Genomic DNA, 23,980 nt, shown 5'->3' with positions numbered 1-23,980 from the left:
GGAAACCTGATCAATCTTGGTGTTATTTGGGGACAAGCAGGAGGAAGTTCCTGGCCAGGGGCACAGCTTGGCTATGGGGTTAAAGTTGGACAAATACAAATTTAAAGGCTTTCACCTGGCCCCCCGTCCTGCCTCTGGCCTGGAACGCCCTCCCTCCTCACATCTGACAGGCGATTCTTCTCCCCACCTTCAAAGCCTACTGAAGGCTCATCTCCTCCAAAAGGCCTTCCCAGACTAAGCCCCTCCTTTTCTCATCCCCTACTCCCTTCTGCGTCGCCCCGACTTGCTCCCTTTGCTCCTTCCCCCTCCCGGCCCCTCAGCACTTATGTACGTATCTGTCATTTTTATTTATTTGTTTCGATATCTGCCTCCCCCCTCTCTGGACTGTAAGCTCACTGTGGGCAAGGGTTGTCTCTCTATTGCTGTATTGTACTTTCCCAAGGGCTTAGTCCAGTGCTCTGCACACGGTAGGTGCTCAATAAATACGACCGAATGAATGAATGTCTGTCTGCCCCTCTAAACTTTAAGCTCTTTGTGAGCAGAGAATGTTTATTGTGATATTGTACTCTCCCAAGTGCTTAATACAGTGCTCTACACACAGTAAATGCTCAATAAATACAATTGAACGAATGAAAAGGCAACATAAATATACCAAGTGATTTATTACAAAATACACATTTCTGAGCAGTATAAATATATACACACTGTTTGAAAAAGCAAAAACAAATTAATATTTGCCCAAACCAAGATATCCGAAGTGTCTTTAGGGTCTAAATGATCAAATCAAACACACGACGGGACAACAGAAGTCGTGAATTTTACAGGTTAAATACCTTAAAATTGATTATTCTTCTACCGTACCTATAATTACGAAGTTCGGTGTTGAACTCTAAAGTCGAGCACCTTAAGACGATGTTATTTAATTTGTCGGTTCTGAAATCAGCAGTTGGAAAAACACATTTGAATATTTTTCTTATGTAATAAAACGCTGTTGGGCCACGACTTTAATACACCGACAACTTAAGACAGTTTCATTTTTGTTTTTAAAACCCAAAACTACTTAGAGCTGATTCTCCTCGTCATTCCTTGGCACAGAATCGGGTTGTCACAGGGAAAGAGAGAGGGGTGTGAATTCAGGGAGAGGGCCAGCTGGAGGTTTTCTGGGCTCCCACAAGTGACCACAAGTAGCCCAATGAGCCTAGACCACCCTGTTGTAAGAATTTTTAAAATCTTCACTGCAATTGAGGGTAGTCTATGTCCCAACCAAAAACGCTTCCTCTTTTAAAACAAGTCTAATCTAATATCCCGATAGCAATAACTAGGGTATTTGGTAAGCACTCACTGTGTGCCAAGCACTGTACTGAACACAGGGGTAGATACAAAGGAATCAGGTTGGACACGGTCCCTGTCCCACATGGGGATCAGAGCCTAATTTACCTCATTTTACTGATGAGGTAACTGAGGCATAGAGAAGGTAAGCGACTTGCCCAACGTCTCACAGCCGACATGAGGCACATCTGGGATTAGAACCTAGAACCAGGTTTACCGTAGTAAATATTTTTTTAAATGGCAGTAGCCTCATTCTTATAGTGCGGTGACTTTTTCTGCTTACAAGGAGGCCACTGAGTGCATTGCAGCTGTTATGCAACTAAGAGTGATTTTAAAAATGCCTTCAAGGGCATGAAGGGGAAGTCTGAGGAGAATGCCAACCCACTTCTCCATCGCCACAGAAAGGAAACGCCCTTAAATTATACATGAGTGGGTCTGATGAGCTGCTAAGGGGATTAAACATTGAGCAGAAAACCCTAGGGGGTGTAAAGTCTCTGAAGAGTTTGGAAAATAGACAAACCACCTTTCTTCTGACGGTTTAGACAATCCCCAGGCAGGGGCAGAATGCTGGGGGAGATGATGATCTCTTTAAGTTCTTCTGAGCTTTGTGATTTAAGGATTCTAATAATGAATTAGTCTGGCTTAGTGTTTTTCAACCTGAATGTGGGGGTGATTTGTGGTGGGCAGGGAACATGTCTGTTAATGCTGTTGCATCGTAATCTCCGAAGGGCTCAGTACAGCGCGGCTCAGTGGAAAGAGCCTGGGCTTCGGAGTCAGAGGTTGTGGGTTTGAATCCCAAAGCTGTGTGACTTCGGGCAAGTCACTTCACTTCTCTGGGCCTCAGTTCCCTGTAAAATGGGGATTAACTGTGAGCCTCACTTGGGACAACCTGATTACCCTGTATCTACTCCAGCGCTTAGAACAGTGCTCTGCACAAGGTAAGCGCTTAACAAATACCAACATTATCATTACAGTGCTCTGCATACAGTAAGCGCTCAACAAATACCACTGGTTGATCGATTATAGGCCCCGTCATAGTTTTTCTCTCTTTCTGCCAGAAGGTCTCCAGTGATGGTACAAGAGGTCAAAGGTCACCTAAATAGGTGCCCTAAAAAAGAGAAAAAGAGCCCCAGTCCAGCAGAGTAATTTCTTTGAGAAGCCTGCAGTGAAGTGAGTGAGGAAAGAGTGTGCAGCTGGGAGCCAGGAGCCAGGGTTCTGCTCCCTGGTTTTTCTTGATCTACTGAGTAAACTCAGGCATATCCCTTTTTTTCCATATGGTGTTTGTTAAGCGCTTACTATGTGTCAAACATTGCTCTAAGCGATGGGGTAGGTACAGGTGAATTAGGTCAGACTCTGACTCTGTCCCACGTGGAGCTCACAGTCTAAGTAGGAGGGAGAACGGGTATCGAGTCCCCATTTTACAGTTGAGGCGACTGCAGCACAGAGAGGTCAGATGACTTGCTCGAGGCCGCACGGCAAGCAATTGGCAGAGCCGGGATTAGAACCCAGGACTCCTGACTCCAAGGCCTGAGCTCTTTCAATCAGCCCGTGCTGCTTCTCTGTGCCTGTGTGTGTGCGTTTGCTTGTGTGAGTGTAAAATAACACCTGGCTCCCTGTAACTCACAGTGATGCTGGGAGGGTGAAGTGAGATAACCGATCTACCAATCGACCGATCGACGATATTTATTGAGCATTTACCGTGTGCAGAGCCCTGTACTAATTGTTGATGTGAAAACTCTTGGGACTAAAAAAGGTTTTCTACCACCTCAAGGTAATATTAGCAACAATGCAATTTGAAACCTCCAAAGAATCTTTAATATAATTTGATTGAATATATTTACTAGACTGAAATTTTAGTGGTCCTCGGGTGAAACGATTTTGGAAGACTGCGTGGACAAAATCAGGAACTCTTGTAATACTAAAATGTACTCTGATTTAAGTCCATTAATTCACTAATATCCCCATTAGATTGTAAACTCCTTGTGGGCAGGAATCTTCCAGAAACTTAGCACAGTGCTCTGCACGCAGTAAGCACTCAGTAAGTACCACTGACTGATTGACTCTCTGAATGTAAGGTACGGATTTAAATCCCAGGGAGATGTACCTTATTTAACTCATCAGGACGTTACTTTCAAATAAATCGGCCTCTATGCATATTCACCACTCTTTAGACAATTTGAAAATTTATGAAAATGTATAGGTCAACAACATTATATTTTTATACCACACAAAAAAGAATAAAAAACGATCACTGACATTAACATTTAAAACATCGACAAACCGACCTAAAGGTCATGACTTGTGTGTCACGATTAACACTGGACTAAATGCTGCATTGCTCCACTTAATGAATTAAATGAGAAATCTTTGGTCCACCAAGGTTTTGGAAGCCAAATTCCTCCGACCTACTATATTACGGACAAATCTAAAAATCTGAAAAAGAAAAAAATCAACAAAATTTCAGAAAGAACAATATAGAAAAATCAAGTAATTAGATTCTGAGCGTTTCTAATAATTGCATTATTTACCGTCATCTTCTGAAGATCTGGAATACGATTCAGTCTCATTTAGAAAGATCTCTAGTTTTAATTGATCAGATGCACAGAAGTGAATCGAATATTCATATCATCCCCCCTCTAAACAATGTCAAGAGCTTTCCTTTCTCAATAGATGTGACAGAACTAATTCATTTCACGTCATACAAGGTTCAATCTAGACTCTTGTGCCTGCAGGAGTCTGAAGGATTCATTTCAATTGTGTCTTTCTGAGCACTCTTTTTCATTTTTCTACCTTTAGGTGAGTATCTGTCTAACAAGGTACATTCCGTCTGGAATTTAATATGGAGAGAACCTGAATACGAGAAGCAGCACGGCCTAATGGACAGAGCACGGGCCAAGGAATCAGAGGACCTGGGTTCTAATTCCCGCTCCGAGATTTGTCTGCTGTGTAACCCTGGGCAAGTCATTTACCTTCTCTGTGCTTCAGTTACCTCATCTTGTTCTTGTCTGTCTCCCCCGACTAGACTGTAAGCCCGTCAAAGGGCAGGGACTGTCTCTGTTACCGATTTGTAATAATAATGTTGGGATTTGTTAAGCGCTTACTATGTGCCGAGCACTGTTCTAAGCGCTGGGGTAGACATAGGGGAATCAGGTTGTCCCACGTGGGGCTCACAGTCTTCATCCCCATTTTACAGATGAGGGAACTGAGGCACCGAGAAGTTAAGTGACTTGCCCAGAGTCACACAGCCGACAAGTGGCAGAGCTGGGATTCGAACTCATGATTTGTACATTCCAAGCGCTTAGTACGGTGCTCTGCACATAGTAAGCGCTCAATAAATACTATTGAATGAATGAATCTGTACAATGGGGATTGTGAGCCTCATGAAGGACTTGGATTACATCCCACCTGATTAGCTTTAGCCTAGCCCAGTGCTTAGTACAATGCCCGACACACATTAATCACTTAACAAATACCATTAAAAAAAACAAAACACCATGCAGCTTTGAAAACAATATGAGCAACAGAAATGATTATATTCATATGTCAAAAACACATTATATTAGATAAATTCATAACCTTTAAAATGTATACATGGCTAACCTTTTGGTGAACGGATCGCCATGTTTCAGAATTGAAAGTAGGCAAGTATTTCATTGGGAATGGAAGAGAAAAAAACATCATAATAATAATTGTATTCTTTAAGCACTTACTGTGTGTTAAGCACTGTACTTAACTGCTGGAGTAGATTTGAGGTAATCAGGTTGGACAGATGGGGCTCACAGACTTAATTCCCATTTTACAGATGAGATAACTGAGGCACAGAGAAGTTAAATGATTTACACAGGGTTACTCAGCAGACAAGTGGCAGAGCTGGGCTTAGGACCCAGGTCCTTTGACTCCGAGGCCACACTGCTTCTCAAAAACATTTTGGAACATTTCACCCTAGGGTGGCTTGGGGGTGGTGACCGAATCCTGGGTCCTCGGTGAAACTGGATATCTGATTTATCAAAGTGGTGGAAGTGATAATCGATCAATCAATCAATTGGGTTTATCGAATGCTGTGAGCAGAGCACTCTACTAAGCTCTCTACTAGACACGGTCCCATAGGATCTAAGTTCAAAGTCCTTAAATGTGTCACCAGATCTGTTTCGCCCTGCTGATGCCAATTGCTCCTGGTATTAGGAGAATGGGGGACCAGAGACCACCTCCACCTCCACCGCACCCCGACTTTTGCACGTCTTCTTTGAGAGAAGGATGAGATGGCGGTGACAGGCTACGCTAAGGGGAACTGGCAATCCATTCTGCTGACCCTTCAGGCTCCTAATCTTCAGCCACTCAGTCAATCGGATTTATTGGGCGCTTACCGTATGCTGAGCACTGTACTAAGCACTCGGGAGAGTACATGATAAACGGACACGTTCCCTGCCTGGCCAGACACACCTAAATTGGACCCCATTTCCTAACCGAAAGAAAACTCATTTTAAATTCTTCAGTATTACGTAGGGAAATCTGTGATATAAAATCTTTATCTTTACCTCCTGCTGTAAATACGTGAGGAGGGCCGCTAAGACAAAATTCTGGGAAGCCAAATCCACCACGGAGAAAAACAGTATATCGAAAAGGAGAAGGGTAGCTTCATTTCCATAATAGAGCACATGGCTGAAAGAATAACGTTCATCTGTGAAAAACAAAACACCATTTTATACAACATGAATTGGAATTCTTTTTAAGAGTAAGCAAAATTTTCGATTCAATTCTTGAGGTGTAGGTTCTTAAGAAAAGCTGAGGTTCCAGGCAAAGGAAAACAAGCCCCAGAGAAAAACTGTAAATGCTAAAAAACAAAATAAAACATTTTGATTAAAAACATTCCTTCTCGACAACCCCTCGAATCACAAGTTATTAACTTTAAAGCAGATTTTAACAAGACTTTGCACAAACTGCCTTTCAGCTAAAAATTAAATTAGAGAAGATAGGTTTTACAAGACCAATACCTGAGTAGGGCGATGACATTTACGTGAGTGAAGGAGAGCAAACTAAGTTCTAGGAAAAGGTAGCAAAATATACCAATGCTTCAAAGGCTAGATATTTAGAATGAGGATGTTGGATTGCAATGGCCTGAAAGCCTGTGAGCCCCATATGGGACTGGGCATTCCAAGCGCTTAGTACAGTGCTCTGCACACAGTAAGCACTCAATAAATACTTTTGAATGAACGACTGTGTCCAAGTTAATTTGCTTGTCTCCACCTGAGTGTTTAGTACAATGCCTGGCACGGAGTAAGCACTTAAATACCACAATTCTTCTTCTTTTTATTATTATTATTAATAAAGGCGGTCAGGGTATTGGGTTTATTATCCAAAAATAGTGCTCTTTCCCAAAATTTGAAACATACATGCTAAATTATCCACGGGTGAAGCCAATCAGACCAGAACACTCTGAAACAGTTAAATGGGTGACATGTGCAAAAGAAGAGGGAAATTATCAAGTAAACTGCTAAGTCATTGAGTTACAGTTGAAGGTGATTTCATGATGGATTGGCACTTTTTGTGCTACGGGATGCTAATAAAGCAAAATCTTTCAAGACTTTGAAAGATCAACGAGTGGTTTATGATGTCTCCTGATTGGCTGTCTTCATAGCTTAAATTATGAAGGCTACCGATCTTCCGACCGGGGGCAGGCGCCAGGGATAAGGGAGGTGGGATTTTCCACGAAGCTCCTTAGGAGGAAGGGAGCCGGGCTGATTGTGGGTGTGTGGGTCACCAGCGACACGGCCTAGTGGATAGAGCACGGACCTGGGAGGCAGAAGGACCTGGGTTCTAATCCCAGCTCTGCCCCTTGTCCGCTGGGTGACCTTGGGCAAGTCACTTCACTTCAAACAGCGTGGCGTAGTGGAGTCAGAGGACATGGGTTCTAACCCTGGCTCTGCCACTTGTCTGCTGTGTGACCTTGGGCAAATCACTGCACTTCTCTGGGCCTCAGTTACCTCATCTGTAAAATGGGGATTAAAAGGGTGAGCCCCATGTGGGACAACCTGATCACCCTTTATCTACCCCAGTGCTTAGAACAGTGCTTGGCACATAGTAAGAGCTTAACAAATACCATCACCGTAATTATCATCATCAGGGTATGTGCATCAGGAGGCAGGGACTGCCCACCAGAGGTGCATTCATGCATTTTCCTCCCGGCCCCTGGCTCTTGGGGAGGGCTCGTGCCACCGGTGGTCCAACTGCTCCTGGCTCCGGCCAGGGTGGGGAAAGCACCCACGGCTCCTCCTCAGAGCCCGGATCACGTGGCTCTGCCCTGGGGTGGGAAGAGGACATCAATCGAGAAGGCTTGTCTTGGTTTCCTTTTCATTTAAAAAAAACAAAAGACAAAAACAAGATTCCCTGGGGCTAGCAGCGGACTGAGGCAGGGACGACCCCCGGACCGGGGCCACTGCCTGGTCAGAGGGACGGCACCCGGGACTCCATCGCCGTGGAATAGACATACGGGGGTGGTGGTGCCTGACTGCATCACATAAAAAAACGTGAACCCCACGTGGGACAATCTCATTACCCTGTATCTACCCCAGAGCTTAGAACCGTGCTCTGCACGTAGTAAGCGCTTAACAAATACCAACATTATTATTATTATTGTTATTACTGGCAGGGAAAGGCAGCACCATGGTTGGTCGTAATTGAGAAGCAGCGTGGCTTAGTGGATATAGGTTCATGGCCATGGGTTCTAATTCCAGCTCTGCCACTTGTCTGCTGTATGACCTTGGGCAAGTCACTTCATTTCTCTGGGCCCCACTCACCTCATCTGGAGATTAAGACTGAGCCCCATGGAATAAGGACTGTGTCCAACCTGATTACCTTGTATCTACCCCAGTGCCTGACACATAGTAAGCGCTTAACAAATACCATTATTATTATTATTATTAATAATAATTCAAGCCCTTCTACTAGGGACTAGGAGAACTGATTGGATGCCCAGATGAATTTGTCATCCAACCAAGCGCCTCTTATGCAGATAATTATTATTATGGTATTTGTTAAGCGCTTACTATACACCAAGCACTGTTCTAAGCGCTGGGGTAGATACAAAGTAATCAGGTTGTTCTGCTTTGGGCTCACAGTCCTCATCCCCATTTTACGGATGGGGTAACTGAGGCACAGAAAAGCGGCTTGCCCAAGGCCACACAGCAGACAAGTGGCGGAGCCGGGATTAGAACCCACATCCTCTGACTCCCAAGCCCGGGCTCACTACTCCCACACCCTGTCGCGAATATCCGAGGGTCAGTGAGCCCAGGATTGGGCAGGAATGCCACATTTTCAGAACTTTAAGCTTAAGGACCAAGCAGAGCTCCTCAGTTACCTCATCTGTAAAATGGGGATTAAGAGTGTGAGCCCCATGTGGAACAGGGACTATGTCCAACCTGATTACCTTGTATCTACCCCAGCACTTAGAATAGAGCTTGGCACATAGTGAGTGCTTAACAAGTACTCTAATTTACTTTGCCATCCCAAACTGAAGATGATCAAGGAAGGAGAATAGGCAAAGTGACAGGGGTATGGGTTGTGAATATGGCAAAACACACTGTGTCAGAGTTATTATTATTAAGAGTAATAATAATAGTGACACTTGTTAAGCACTTACTATGTGCCAGGTACTGTACTAAACGCTGGGATACATACAAGCAAATCAGGTTGGATGCAGTCCCTGCCCCACGTTGGGCTCACACTTTTAATCCCCATTTCACAGCTGAGGTAGCTGAGGCGCAGAGAAGTTAAGTGACTTGCCCAAGGTCACACAGCAGACGAGCAGCAGAGCCGGGATGAGAATCCAGGTCCTTTTGACTACTAGGCCTGTGCTCTAACCATATGGCCATGCAGTTTCTAGCTGCCTCTCTACTGGTACCAACACATGTATATGCTCTTATACAATGCGGAAGGGGCATAAATGGACTAAAGACGGTCCACAGATAGGAAAATATGGAGGAACTGTGTCTCCCTTGTTAAACTTTTACCCGTGACTGGTGATCCCCAGAGGAATCGGTAACCTTGCTTTTAATCCCGCTGTAGGTTATCTGCTAAGAAAAGAGCTCTCACTGTTGTGAGAAAAGGACCAAACATTTTGGCAACCTGGAAATGAATTCAATGAACAAACTTGAATTTGATGTGGAACCTGTATTTATTGCTTTCCGAAATACAGGGCTGACATTGAGAAACTTCTTCCCCTTTTAGTCAGAAACTGAGAGACATAAAGTACTCCGTTTTTCATCTTCAAAGCCAGAGCCATGAGTAAGGTGGCAATTTGGCAGCCCAGGAATCTCAATTCAATTCAATTCATGGAATTTCAAATTCTTTGGCTGCTAAGACTTATTTTCGGGTTGCCCAGTTTGGTCTTCTTCCCGTGCAAAATCCCATTTGACAGCATTTCAGGGAGAAAAATTATCTTCTCAAATGAAAATTTCCACAGTAAAACTTGTCCTAATTTCACAATGACAAAAGCTGACAAGGAACCAACTCCCTTTCATTAATTACTAGAGTTTTCTTTCTCGCCAAATAAGCTGGTTAGATATGCCACACATTGTACAGTATCCAGAAATTACCAAGCAGGAAATAAATTGAGAATAGTGAGCTGCAGTCAATGCGCTACGGGGGAAACTTTATATGAGAAAATAAAGTGCATCGAAGGAGAGAGAAAAATACCATTGTAGAAGATGCTTTTTTCCATCGGTTCCATGAACTCCATACCAAGAATTCGTTCTAGGAGCAGTTTGTCTTTCACAAAATAATCCATTTCTTTATGGACCTAAGAAACAGGGAAGATAGTTTTTGGGTGAGCTAAATTAAGTTTAACCAATTATTAAAGTTACTCCTTAGCCTGTATTTACACAATGTGTTTTGGATAGACTGCTATGGAGGAATTAGGGAACATTCTTTCCACGACCCAGTTCTTTCTTCCCACAACTCAGGTCTGCTTGCATACTACGCAACGCGATGCCAGAAGAAACGGTTTTGCCTTTGAGCTCGGTGCTCGTCAAGGTGTGAGGAATACGATGCCAGTTTTTGCAACGTGTGGTCCTTTAGCCACATAATCCCCATGTTACAGGGGAATTGACTATATTTATTATACTTGGAGCAAAGGACTCTACTAAGTATTAGAAACACTAGGTACCAGGATAATAATTCAGCCTCAGATCCTGGCCCACAGAAAGCTATCTTAAAGAATGGAAGCTAGAAATAGATGGGAGATCATTGGAGAAGCCATGAAATGTGAAAGAAAATAAGGTAAATGATGAACAACAATGTGCAAAATATTTTTGGGCCCTGAGAACAAGTAGGACAGATTTTTCTTTTTAAATCTAGGAAAAAAAAGATCATATCTTTTTCTGATGGACAGAACTCACCCCGACATTTTATTTTGATCATCTCTATCCTTGTCTAGTTAATATCTAGTTAATATTTTAAAAATCCAATCTTTACCCATTCTTTAGGTAAATTTTTAGAAGTAAAGCAAACATCCTAAAAACATTTTTAATACATCTCCATTTCTGGCACCATCAGTTCAGTCATTTTACTTGCACAGTACCATTTTTATTTCAACATTAAAAAACCGCAAATACATACGTGATCTATGAATGAGCCAAGGAACTTATTCATGGTATGATATGCTTTAATACTCTGTTCAAAAGAAGTTGCGGAAGAACTCAAGAGCCTAGATGGGCCATTTTTCTAAAAAGAAAAGAGTGAGTTAGATGGGCTCAATATGCTTCTGGAGTTTTAATTTTATTAAATAACATACTAAGATATACCATAATTATATATAGACGGATAGATGTGTGTGTACGATGCATAAATTATAGTCATACTTACCCTCATTAGAGTTTCATGAATTTTATCATAATGCTGTCTCATCTTGTTTGAAATGGAAATCTGAAATGTCTGGCCATCTGTGCTGGGAAGCAAGCCTCTTTGGCTACAAAGGTTTTCCTGCACAATTGAAATAATTGACATTGAGACTGATAAATTTGTAAAATGCACGACCTCACTGAAGATCCTCAAAAAGGGATAGCATTTTTTCTTTATTAGGAATTCAGTTTCATTCTAAATCTCTGGTCCTAGTAGATCTTGTTTTTCTAGTCCAAGACATTTTTATTCAGTTTATCAAAGGAATATTTTGGTCTAGTTTGAGAAATCTTCAGTTGTTCACTGATCGAGTTCCTCTATCAGATTTCAACCCAAACCTTCATTTTCATTTTGCAAACTGTGCATTCAATTTGAAAGCTTTTTTACAGGGGACTGGTTTTTCTCTCTCTTTTTTAACCCTTCTCCTTTCAGATGCACAGAGAAAAAGTCTGTAAACTAAAATTAGTGCTAGGCAAATTTTGACAAAAATTTAGATTGTTTCCATTAAACAATATTTAACAAATATTTCATCCTATTTCCTAAATTAATTGTAATTTAAAAATACAATTTATTTTTATCTTCCTTTTCTCTTGAAAGATGACCACTTTGGAGAAAAGCCTCAAAATCTCATACTATAGCATGGCTGAAGATTTTTTCACATTAACATGCCAAATAAATTTAGCCGTACCATTTCAGTAGGATTTTGATTTGAATAGAGAGATTCTTCCCCTAAAGACTGTAAGATCCCTTGTAGGCAAAAAATGTCTACCAACTCTGTTCTACTGTACTCTCCCAAGCATTTAGTGCAGTGCTCTGCACACTGTAAGCATTCATGAAATCTGATGATTGATTCTCTCAGAACTAGCTCTTCTGAAATGTCTCTACATTTTTTATGGTATTTGTTAAGCACTTATTATGTGCCAGGCACTGTACTAAGTGCTTTGGCAGATACAGGGAAATCTGTTTGGACACAGTCCCTGTCTCCTAAAGGGCTCACAGTCTTATTTCCCATTTTACAGATGAGGTAGCTGAAGCACAGAGAAGTTAGACGACTTGCCCACGGTCACACAGCAGACACGTGGTGGATCCAGGATTAGAATCCAGGTCCTTTCACTCCCAAGGCCCGTGTTCTTTCCACTAGGCCACGCTCCTTCCTGGTTTTGTGAAAAGCTACAGTTTAACGTGAGAAATACTTTTGTGAACCCTCATACCAAAACAAATGACAATGTATAAGTTCACTGGTGTATAAGCAGCAACTTATGCATATTTTACTCTCAAACGTCTTTAAAAACTGAACAATAATATAGATAGAAATGCCACTTCATATGAAAGAACAAAAACATTGCTTAAGAATTTAAATATGATTCAAAAATATTTATCTCAATGATGGGTATGTAAACTAGTAATGCTGGAAATAAATTGAAGTTCCAAAGGTTTGGAAATCAGTCTGTGCAGCAGCAAAGACATCATTTACCAATATTAGAATCTCTACAGTTCAATTTTTCTTCTCTTCTGCAGGCATGGTATAATAACCTACAGACCAAGAGAGACCATCCCTTCCTACTCACTATAAAAAGAAAAGGATTACAAATATTTGGTACTATTTTTTCATACCGCTTCTCTCCTTAAATTCATATTCATTTCTTCCATATTGGTATCTGCATGTCCATGTACAGATCGACCATGTATATAATAACCAAAACATCTGTGTGATAAGAGAAATACTGAAATCTGCAAGGTAGGGGGAAAAAACCAACGGGTTAATATCCACATTTTTTTTTTAATTCCTTATAGAAATCCTGTCCCTGAATAGTTATCAAGTAAATAGAAAATGCTATACAAGAGGTTAAAAAAAAGTTGCAAAAGGCTTTTGAGAAATATTTGAAAATAAAACTTGACCCAGTAGAAAATTTTAAAAATATATAATTGATTGAAGGGTGTCAAAGGGTTTGTGCAAGGTACTACGTGCTAGGATTATGGGAGGGGAAAAGAGATGTTACTAAAAATCAGGCCTTAAATCACAAAACCATACAAAACAAAACCATACAAAACGAGGGCATCTGAACAGTCACTTGGAATGGATAATTATTTGTGGAAATATAATTCCTTGTCAATTTTAATTATGTGTAGAATGAACAGTTAACGGAGAAGCACTGAAAATTTATTAATTCCCAACCCCTTTCATCTCTAGTTTACTGAGATGAAAAGTACTCTCGACAAAGATAAGGCTAAAAGGTACTCACATTGCTCATGCAGCACAAATCAACAAATTGTCTTATTTTATCTTCCACGAATCTCTCAAAAAAGATAGCAAAGAACCCGATCTGAAACATTAAATCAAGTTTATACTTAATAGTCTCCGCCTTTTAATTTCCTTAAATAGCTAAAGTGCAGTCAGCTGAAGAGTATGGAAGTTGTAAGTGAGAAACTGCAATATTCAGAATGGCTCCCACCGGGTTCGTGGAATCCCAGTTATCATTTCTGATTCCTCCTTAGAAGATGAGAAAGGATCTTAAGAATACTTAAGGAAGCCCGGCTTTACACGCTGCTGGAGAAGCAGCGTGGCTCAGTGGAAAGAGCGCTTCAGGGAGTCAGAGATCACGGGTTCTAATCCCGGCTCCGCCGCTAGTCAGCTGTGTGACCTTGGACAAGTCACTTAACTTCTCTGTGCCTCAGTTACCTCATCTGTCAAATGGGGATTAAAACTGTGAGCCCCACGTAGGACAAACTGATCACCTTGTATCCCTCAGCGCTTAGAACAGTGCTTTGCACATAGTAAGCGCTTAACAAAAATACCACATCTCAAATGCTTCTTAGAGTTTCAAACCAAATCATTTGGGTTATTCATTCTGATTTTAGGTTAATTTTTGACCCAAGCCCAGGCCCAATTCTGTTGAGAATTTCTGATCACTATAAAACATGCCTTCAATTGGGTAAGAGAATAATGTTGGTATTTGTTAAGCGCTTACTATGTGCAGAGCACTGTTCTAAGCGCTGGGATAGATACAGGGTAATCAGATTGTCCCACGTGAGGCTCGCAGTTAATCCCCATGTTACAGATGAGGTAACTGAGGCACAGAGAAGTGAAGTGACTCGCCCACAGTCACACAGCTGACAAGTGGCAGAGCCGGGAATCAAACCCATGACCTCTGACGCCGAAGCCCGAGGTCTTTCCACTGAGCCACGCTGCTTCCCAACATATGTGAAGTTCATATGTGAACAAATATAGCTTTAATCATCAATGCTTGCATGCACTTTGAAGAAAGCCAATGAATTTAGGGATGCAGCGTGACCTAGGAGATACAGTACTGGCTTGGGAGTCCGGCTCTAATCCTGGCTCCTCCGCCTTTCTGCTGTGTGACCTTGGATAAGTCACTTCACTTCTCAGTGCCTCAGCGACCTCCTCTATACAATGGGGATTAAGACTGTGAGCCCCATGTGGGCCATCCAACCAACCTTGTATCTACCCCAGAGTACAGTGCCAAGGTCACAGAGCAGACCAGTGGTGGAGGCGGGATTAGAACCCAGGGCCTCTGACTCCAAGCCTGGGCTCTTTCCATAGGCCACGCTGCTTTCTAGGAGTTCAAAGGTGTACACAGGGGTTTAAGGATATCTCTACCTGGATGTCCCGCCGACACCTCAAACTAAACACGTCCAAAAGAAAACTCCATATCTTCCCACCCAAACCCTATCGACCCCTGTCTTTCCTATCAGTGTAGAAATACCACTATCTTCCCTGTCTCACAAGCCAGTAACCCTGGCATTATCCTCCACTCCTCTCTCTTATTCAACCCACATATTCAACGTCACCAAATCCCGTAGATTCTACCTTCCTAACGTTGCCAAAATCCACCCTCCCCCTCCATCCAAACTGCTTCCCCCCTTCCCTCTCCTTCCCACCCTCTACTACTCCCCCTTCCCCTCCCCGCCCTACTGTGCTCATTTGTATATATTATTTATTACCTGATTTATTATATTAATGAGGTGTACATCCCCTTGATTCTATTTATCGTGACGATGTTGTCTTGTTTTTATACGTCTGTCTCCCCCCGCTTAGACTGTGAGCCTGTCATTGGGCAGGGACTGTCTCTATCTGTTGCCAAACTGTCCATTCCAAGCGCTTAGTACAGTGCTCTGCACATAGTAAGCGCTCAATACATACTATTAAATGAATGATTCAAGCACCTATCTTACCCCACATGGACTCTTGCATCTGCCTCCTTGCTGACCTCTCTGCCTACTGCTTCTCCCCTCTCCGGCCCATACTTAACTCTGCTGTCTGGATCATTTTTCTAAAAGAGGGTTCGGTCCACCACACCTCCCTCCTCAAGAACCTCCAGGTGTTGCCCATCCTCTGCGTGGCTCAGTGGAAAGAGCACGGGCTTTGGAGTCAGGGCTCATGAGTTCGAATCCCAGCTCTGCCACTTGTCAGCTGTGTGACTGTGGGCAAGTCACTTAACTTCTCTGTGCCTCAGTTCCCTCATCTGTAAAATGGGGATGAAGACTGTGAGCCCCACGTGGGACAACCTGATTCCCCTATGTCTACCCCAGCGCTTAGAACAGTGCTCGGCACATAGTAAGCGCTTAACAAATACCAACATTATTATTATTATTATTATCAAACGGAAATTCCTCTCCTTTGGCTATAAAGTACTTGATCAGCTCCCTCCCTCCAACCTCACCTCACTGATTACTACTACCCAGCCCACACACTTTGTTCCTCTAGCAGCAGCTTGCTCACGGAGCCTCCGTCTCGTCTATCCCGCCACTGACCCTTTCGCCACCTCCTTACTCTGGCCTGGAGCTCCCTCCTTCTCCATATATGCCAACCCACCACTCTCTCAACCTTCAAAGCCTTATTAAGATCGCATCTCCTCCCTCCAAGAAAGCCTCCTGGAGGGGACTTTTCCTCGTTAAACCCTCTTTTCCCCGACTCCCTCTCCCTTCAGCATCACCTGTACATTTGGATCTGTACCCTTTGAACACTTGACAGTCACCCCACCCTCAACCCCACAACACTTACGTGAATATCTGGAATTTATTTACCTGTACAGTGCTTGTACAGCATAACTAAGGCCTTCTAGGCAGTCAATAATATTATGTGCTTACTGTGTACAGAAAACACTTAACATTAATGATTGACTGATTGCTTAGATGGTTTTAGTTAACTATAAGGCATTTATTCGGCCCAATGGAAGCTATTTTTCACTAAGGCTGAAAAACCACTCTGGCAGTCAACGCGTAGCTCTGCATCCTCCTGGGAAGACTAATAATGATAATAATGTTGGTATTTGTTAAGCGCTAACTATGTGCCGAGCACTGTTCTAAGCGCTGGGGTAGACACAGGGGAATCAGGTTGTCCCACGTGGGGCTCACAGTCTTAATCCCTATTTTACAGATGAGGTAACTGAGGCACGGAGAAGTTAAGTGACTTGCCCAAAGTCACACAGCTGACAAGTGGCCGAGCAAGGATTCGAACCCATGACCTCTGACTCCAAAGCCCGTGCTCTTTCCACTGAGCCACGCTGCTTCTAATCATCATCTTGTGATTCTTTATTTAGTTGATATTGTGATATGATGTGCTGAATAACTTTAATGGAAATTGAATAATAACTTAGTGGTATTTAATTTTACAGAACATCTGTATGTAAAAGAATTTCAGGTAGCTTTTCCAGATGTTCTGGAACTGATAATTCATAACCTACAATTCTCCGGGACAACGTACCCCATAATACAGCGGTCATGCTACCTCCCTGTAGACTGTAAGCTCCTTGTGGGTAGGGATCCCGTCTACTAACTCTGTTGTATTTTACTTTTTCAAGTGCTTAGTACAGTGCTTTGCGTGGTATGCCCTCCATAAAGACCACTGATTAATTTTTGATGAATATGTTATGGCTCTACTGTGAGGTATACCTGTATTTGAGAGACAGTGTCATTTTCAGAATAAAATACGCACAAACCTGTATCACGGCGATGGCTAGCCACAGGGCAGTAGACACAGCGTATCGCAAAATACGGCTAGAAGGAGCTATGTAGCTATCTGCGCTTCTCGTAAGATTAGATGACGAATCCATTAAAGCCAAATTGCTGAATCCGACAACCTAAAAATACAAAACAGATAATCGTTGGAACCTGAAAAATGTTTCCGCGTTGTGAAAAATTTTCCAGAAATCACGCGTTCTGAGTCATACAGGTATCGGAGGGACTTGGGGGGCATTAGCTTTTACCACTATTGTTTAGGATTTTTATTTATAAACAGATTCGAATCCCGGCTCTGCCACTTGTCAGCTGTGTGACTGTGGGCAAGTCACTTACCTTCTCTGTGCCTCAGTTACTCATCTGTAAAATGGGGATTAAGAATGTGAGCCTCATGTGGGACAACCTGATTACCCTGTATCTCCCCCAGCGCTTAGAACTGTGCTCTGCACAGAGTAAGCACTTAACAAAGACCAACATTATTATTATGATTAGTACAGGCTCTAATCACCAGCTATTTCTTAGGTGACCATTAGTTTTGTTGCTATTAGGCACTTTTAATCGGTGAGGACTCCTACCTAGCCTCTCCGTATCTTGCACTGGCAATGTGCGACAGAATTAGAATGTAAGAACCAAGCCTTTGCTTATTAAGAGGTAGCACACTGAAGACATTAGGCGAAGAACTTCTACAGGCATTCAGCTCTTCACAAGTCAACTTCCCTTCAAAGGAAGAAGAGATAATCCTTTGAATGAAAACTTACTACAAAACACAAATGATGATAGACGCTTCTAACGATGCATTTTCTGCAGTGAGCATCTTCAACGGAGAAGAGATATTTTGATCACCTAAAACCCTGCTACGGAATTCCAAAGAGTTCATGGAATCTCCAGTCCTGGAGCTTTTTATATAAAGAACAGAGAAACCTCTGTCCAGAAGCTTTGGCCATGCTATTACTCTACTCTATGAACACCTTCATAAAAACTACCTTAATACAGTTTCTCAAAAGACGGGGATTCTTCTCAGAAAAGAGTAGTTCCAGGAGTGAAAAGTAAACTCTTGCAGTGGGAAAGTGTGTGGGAAGGGTGAAGTGAGGAAATACCAGGTGATAATTTATTTTCAAATTTCAGACTTCTTTGACTGTAAATTGGGAAAATTCCTGAGATTATTTTCCAATGGGAATGACAGACTAAGAAGTTATTGGGCAGTGTTTTTATCATTTTTAAAAAATATTTATTAACTTTTAGTATGTGCCAGGCACTCTACTAAGCACTAAGGCTGATACATGCTACGCTGGTTGGACACTGTCCAAGTAATGATAATTATAATAAGAACTGTGGCATTTGCTAAGGGTTACTATATGCCAAGCACTGTACTAAGCGCTGGGGTAGATTCAGTATAACCAAGTCCCACTTGGATCTCAAAGTCTTGTGGCTCAGTGGAAAAAGCATGGGCTTGGGAGTCAGAGGTCATGGGTTTTAATCCCGGCTCCGCCGCTTGTCAGCTGTGTGACTTTGGGCAAGTCACAACTTCTCTGGGCTTCAGATACCTCATCTGTAAAATGGGGATTAAGACTGTGAGCCCTATGTGGGACAAGCTGATCACCTTGTATTCCCCTCAGCGCTTAGAACAGTGCTTGGCACATAGTAAGAGCTTAACAAATACCATCATTATTATTATTAGTAGGAGGAGGAAGAATAGGTATTGAGTCCCCATTTTGTAGATGAAGAAACTGAGGCACAGAAAAGGTATCTTGCTCAAGGTCAGACAGCAGGTAAATGGCTGCTAGGATGTGTGGCTCACAGTCCCACTTGGAGCTCACAGTCTTAATCCCTATTTTACAGATGAGATAACTGAAGCACAGAGAAGTTAAGTGACTTGCCACGGTCACACAGCAGACAAGTGGCGGAGTTAGGATTAGAACCCAGGTCCTCTGACTCCCAGGCCCGTGCTCTTCCACTAGGCCTCGCTGCTTTTTGATTATTACCTCATTATGATCCCGGGGACCGCTTTTTAGGTATGTTCTATGCTTCAGCCAAACTAAAAAAAAATCCCTTCTTCCTTGGTTACATTGGAGCACTGGGGACCGTTGCTTTTACAAGGTAGATCTGCTTTAACTTTGGATGATTTGAAAACAGTGTCACTGAACATTTACTGAAGTATTCAGGATGCCCATCATGTACTAAGCGTTATGTATACCTCCAGAAAGAAGAGGACGGCAAGCACTTGAAAGAGAGGGTTAATTTTTCTCACAGTCTGAATTTCATTCCATTCATTTGCCACAAAATACGTCCTCCATATGCTCACAGGAGCAGTCGTGCTTCGTACACCCCCTTCACCTGTTCGGGACAGGAAAAACAAACGAGAAAGCTCTCACCTTTCTTTACTTGGAAAGCATAACCGAAGAACTGCCATACAAGTGATCACTTAAATTACCTTCGACGGCTTTAAGAACTTTGCCTTTGGGTCGCTCCCAATCAATAAAGAAGATATCGATGGTCAGTTGGGATATAAACTTGTGCAAAAACTGCAAAGCCTAAGAATGCCAATCAAATACAAACACAAAAATGACTTGGTTAGAAATGTTATTGGGGGAAAAAAACCCAACAAACCCAAGGATAGTACTTAACATACAGCTGTCCATACTGAAATTTTTACACTCGTGATATTTCAATTTGGGGCATCTTTTCTCTACAGTATACTTGGACAACTCTATTAAAGGAAATATGGATTCAATGTGACAGATTTTAAAGAGATGTCTGAGGCTATTCCTCTCTTCCATTTCTTTGGACAACTTAAGGCACACTAATATTCATAATAATAATAATGTTTGCTAAGTGCTCTCTCTGTGCCAAGCACTTAGTAGTGGGATAGATACAAGATAATCAAGTGGGACATGGTTCTTATTCCACATTGGGCTGGCTGTCTAAAAATGAAGGAGGACAGGTAATTAATTCCATTTTGTAGATAAGGAATCTGAGACACAGAGAAGTAAGTGCCTTGTCCAAGGTCACACAGCAGGTCAATGGCAGAGCCGGAATTAGAATTCAAGTCCTCTGACTCCCAGGCCCACTCTTTCCACTAGGCCATGCTGCTTCTCTTCTTACACTTTTGCTCTAACCTTGGAAGAACTGAGGAACAACTGATCACTCTCCTTTAGACTACTTTACAATAATCTTTCACATTCTTGAAATCCACGATTAAATCCCACACTTATTCTTCTTTTAATAATTCCTTTAGCCCTTATCTATAAGGCTTATTCTCCAAACTTTTCGGCTTTTATTGCATCTTCCTGGATCTTTTATTTTCTCTATATCTCACTTAAGCTGTGAGACTCGCTGTGAGACTCCCAAACTAGACACAAATTCTACTAAATGCCACATCCGTGATGGATATAAAGGGACGATTGTCTTAGGATTCAAAGACACTAGCAGAATGCAGGATCAAGTTTGCTCTTACTTAGATGACTAAGTTTTACCAATTTCAATTATTGTGGGGTTTTTTTTTCCCCTTGGGTTTTATTTAGGGTGATTTTGCAGTGGGACAGCACTATCAATTGCATGACTTTTTCATGAAACATAAAATAAATGTTCTTGAAATCACCCAGAGTTGCTTGTCTTGATTAGAAACTGTTCCTTTTCTCTTTTCATTGGAGCGAGGCTCTCAATCCCTTCACTTAGAAAGGAGATCGTTGGCATATAAACACTCAGATATAGGCACCCTAAGGATGCTAAGTAGTGGTGCTGGTGGGAAGATGGATGGAACGGAGGGTCGCAAGAGCACAGGGGGAGGTAGGTGGAGAAAGGAGGTCGAAAAGATCTTGGGAAAATGGGGCAAGAGAAGGTGAGCCCCACATGGGACAGGGACTGTGCCCAACCAGATTTGCTTGTATCCGCCCCAGCGATTAGTAAAGTGCGTGGCATACAGTAAGCACTTAACAAATCCCGGCTCTGCCACTTGTCAGCTGTGTGGCTGTGGGCAAGTCACTTAACTTCTCTGGGCCTCAGTTACCTCATCTGTAAAATGGGGATTAAGACTGTGAGCCCCACGTGGGACAACCTGATTCCCCTGTGTCTACCCCAGTGCTTAGAACAGTGCTCTGCACATAGTAAGCACTTAACAAATACCAACATTATTAATACCACAATTATTATTATGCAAACTTCAGCCTTGGGAAGCCCAGTTTTTGGGTTTTTTTCTTTTATGGTATTTGTTAAGCACTTACTATGTTCCAATGCACTGTACTAAGCGCTGAGACAGATACAAGATAAGTTGGACCTAGTCCATGTCCCACGTGGGGCTCACAGTCTTCACCCCCATTTTCCAGATAGGTAACTGAGGCACCGAGAAGTGAAGTGACTGGCCCAAGGCCACAGAGCAGCAGACAAGTGGCAGAGCTGGGATTAGAACCCAGGTCCTTCGGACTCCCAGGCCCGCGCTCTATCCACTGGGCCACGCTGCTTCTCGACAGGACAGTTCTTCTGGCCTTTCGTTGAGCTCTTTAGAGAGAGCTCTGTCTCCTCTGCCATTCCATCCCAAAGCTCCTTTAGGTTGGCTCTCTCTCTCTCTCACCCTTTCCCCTCTCTTCAGGAGGAATGGTTGAATGGAGTTCGTTGGTCAGAAACTCTTATCATATGCAAAAGATTTTCTAGTTGCTAGCAAGCATCCTTACCAGGTTGTTTTTAAAAAATATATAGATTTCTTACATATATATGCATACATATATATATACACAGCCATTTGAGCATCTACCTTTAAAGCAAAAGCACATCCGACATACGTAACAAAATTTTCTTCTTGAGCTGGTACCGGTAAGAAGACGGAGACAAACCGTTGTGCCTGCAATGAAAACCAACCACTGGATAAAACAAGATGTGTAGGTCAAGTTTACTCTTAAAACACGACTTGTTGAGTAAAGCTAATGGTGAAGGGGAGTGATGAATCCGTAGTTCTCAGATACAGCACACACAACAGGAGGTGAAAACTTGCCTCAACTGTCTGATCAGAAGTGCCCAGAAAGGAAAAATAAAATAAAATTCAAATCAGTGTATTAACTTTTCAACTCCCCTCTTTCAAAAATGTATTTTTTTTTAAAAATCAACACTCGGATATACGTAACGTGACAATTTCACTTACTTTGAAAAAAATCAGCCAATAAAGACCTGTGCCCACTGTGATGACAAAGAAAACATTGGCCAGGTCTCCAGCATAGTACATCAAGAACTTCATAACAGTCTGCAATCAGAAATATTAGAGCACTTAAAAAGCGACGGTGGCTAGAAAGATGTCAAACTCCCTCCCCCTCTACGTGAGTTACACCACTCGCGTAAGCCTTATTAAGGTCATCTCTCCTCCAAGAGGCCTTCCCCAATTATGCCCTCTTTCCCCCAGCTCCCTCCCCTTCTGCATCATCTACATACTTGGATCTGCTCCGTTTGGGCATGACTGACAGGATAGTCACCCCATCCCCAGCCCCACAGCATTTATGTGCATATAATTTATTTATTTAATGTCCGTCTCCCCCTCCAGACTGAAAGCTCACTGTGGGCAGGGAAAGTGCCTACCAACTCTGTATTGCGCTCTCAGTCAGATGGTCAGTCAATCTTATTTGTTGAAGGCTTACTTTGTGCCAAGCACTGTACTTAAGCATTTGGGAGAGTACAATATAACAATAAGACAGACATTCCCTGCCCACAGTGAAGTTACAGTCTGGAGAGGGAGACAGACATTAATATACATAAATAAATTATAAATAAGCAAGTGTTTTCCCAAGCTCTTAGTACACTGACCTGCACACAATGGGAGCTCCATAAATACCATTAATTGAGAAACAGACTTCAAATAATGCTTCGTAGAACAAGACAACTGGAATTTTAATAGTGCAGACTTTGAATGCCCAGGCAATTGCAACCCAGCACATATTACAGCTGGGAGGTGGGCAAATTTCAGTTCCGTATGATATATGCATGTATTCAAATGTCTCTCTATCCATAAAAACCTCGCTAATGGTGGAAGGCAACCCAAATTTGTGTTCACCATCAGACTGCTGCTTAGTATTTTGGCAACTTCTGAGACAAGCATCTAAGTCTCATGCAATAAAAAGGTAGCTGTTTTCCTTGCACCTCTCCATGATTGATCCTGGGTAAAATACCAGGGCGTAACTTTAGGAGTCTAGGTTTTCTTTCGAGCTTCTTCTGAAATCCAGGACTAATGGCCAAAATACTACCTTGACTGTAACCTCGTCTCTAGGCTGTAAACACACTGTGGGCAGGGAATGTGTCTGTTTATTGTTTTATTGTACTCTCCCAACCCTTAGAACAGTGCTTTGCACATAATAAGCGCTTAATAAGTATCCTAATTACGATGGAGAGGAAAGGGTGGAATTTAGAAATGTTATGAAGAACGGCACTCTCCCGATCTTCAAAGCCCTAATGAAATCATATCTCATCCCCCCTCTATTTCCTCTCATTACTGTCTCTCCCAGATACTTAACCCCCACCCCACAGGGCTTAGGTACACATTCTTATACTTGGTTTCTTCCCTTTATTTAATAATAATAATAATATTGGTATTTCTTAAGCGCTTACTATATGCAGAGCACTGTTCTAAGCCCTGGGGTAGATACAGGGTGATCAGGTTGTCCCACGTGGGGCTCACAGTTTTAATCCCTATTTTCCAGATGAGGTAACTGAGGCAGAGAGGTTAAGTCACTTGCCCACAGTCACACAGCTGACAAGTAAGTGGCAGAGTGGGGATTTGAACCCATGACCTCTGACTCCCAAGCCC

General features: G+C 42.4%; 1 protein-coding gene across 2 annotated transcripts in view; it reads right to left on the bottom strand.

Annotated features, from left to right (window-relative positions):
* Positions 1-3,486: 3,486 nt before the first annotated feature.
* The window catches only part of TMEM67 (transmembrane protein 67), a 61,105-nt gene continuing 40,611 nt past the window's right edge, over positions 3,487-23,980 (bottom strand). Inside the window, exons 17-28 of one of the 2 annotated variants that reach the window (XM_029063309.2) lie at positions 22,331-22,429; positions 21,947-22,033; positions 19,631-19,730; positions 19,394-19,533; positions 17,181-17,321; positions 13,464-13,544; positions 12,835-12,951; positions 11,188-11,304; positions 10,942-11,046; positions 10,021-10,123; positions 5,865-6,007; positions 3,487-3,762 (exon numbers count right to left, since the gene is read on the bottom strand). In XM_029063309.2, coding sequence (XP_028919142.1) covers positions 3,682-3,762; positions 5,865-6,007; positions 10,021-10,123; positions 10,942-11,046; positions 11,188-11,304; positions 12,835-12,951; positions 13,464-13,544; positions 17,181-17,321; positions 19,394-19,533; positions 19,631-19,730; positions 21,947-22,033; positions 22,331-22,429 — 1,314 coding nt within the window. In that variant the 3' untranslated portion in view covers positions 3,487-3,681. Of the gene's footprint in view, positions 3,763-5,864; positions 6,008-7,419; positions 7,674-10,020; positions 10,124-10,941; positions 11,047-11,187; positions 11,305-12,834; positions 12,952-13,463; positions 13,545-17,180; positions 17,322-19,393; positions 19,534-19,630; positions 19,731-21,946; positions 22,034-22,330; positions 22,430-23,980 lie in introns of those variants that run through there. The other variant, XM_029063308.2, reaches the window with a different exon arrangement.

This window comes from Ornithorhynchus anatinus, chromosome 4, assembly GCF_004115215.2.
Source record: "Ornithorhynchus anatinus isolate Pmale09 chromosome 4, mOrnAna1.pri.v4, whole genome shotgun sequence".
NCBI classification, from domain to species: Eukaryota; Metazoa; Chordata; class Mammalia; order Monotremata; family Ornithorhynchidae; genus Ornithorhynchus; species Ornithorhynchus anatinus.
The sequence above is the reverse complement of the archived record's forward strand: the minus strand, read 5'-3'. Positions and strand labels throughout refer to the sequence as shown.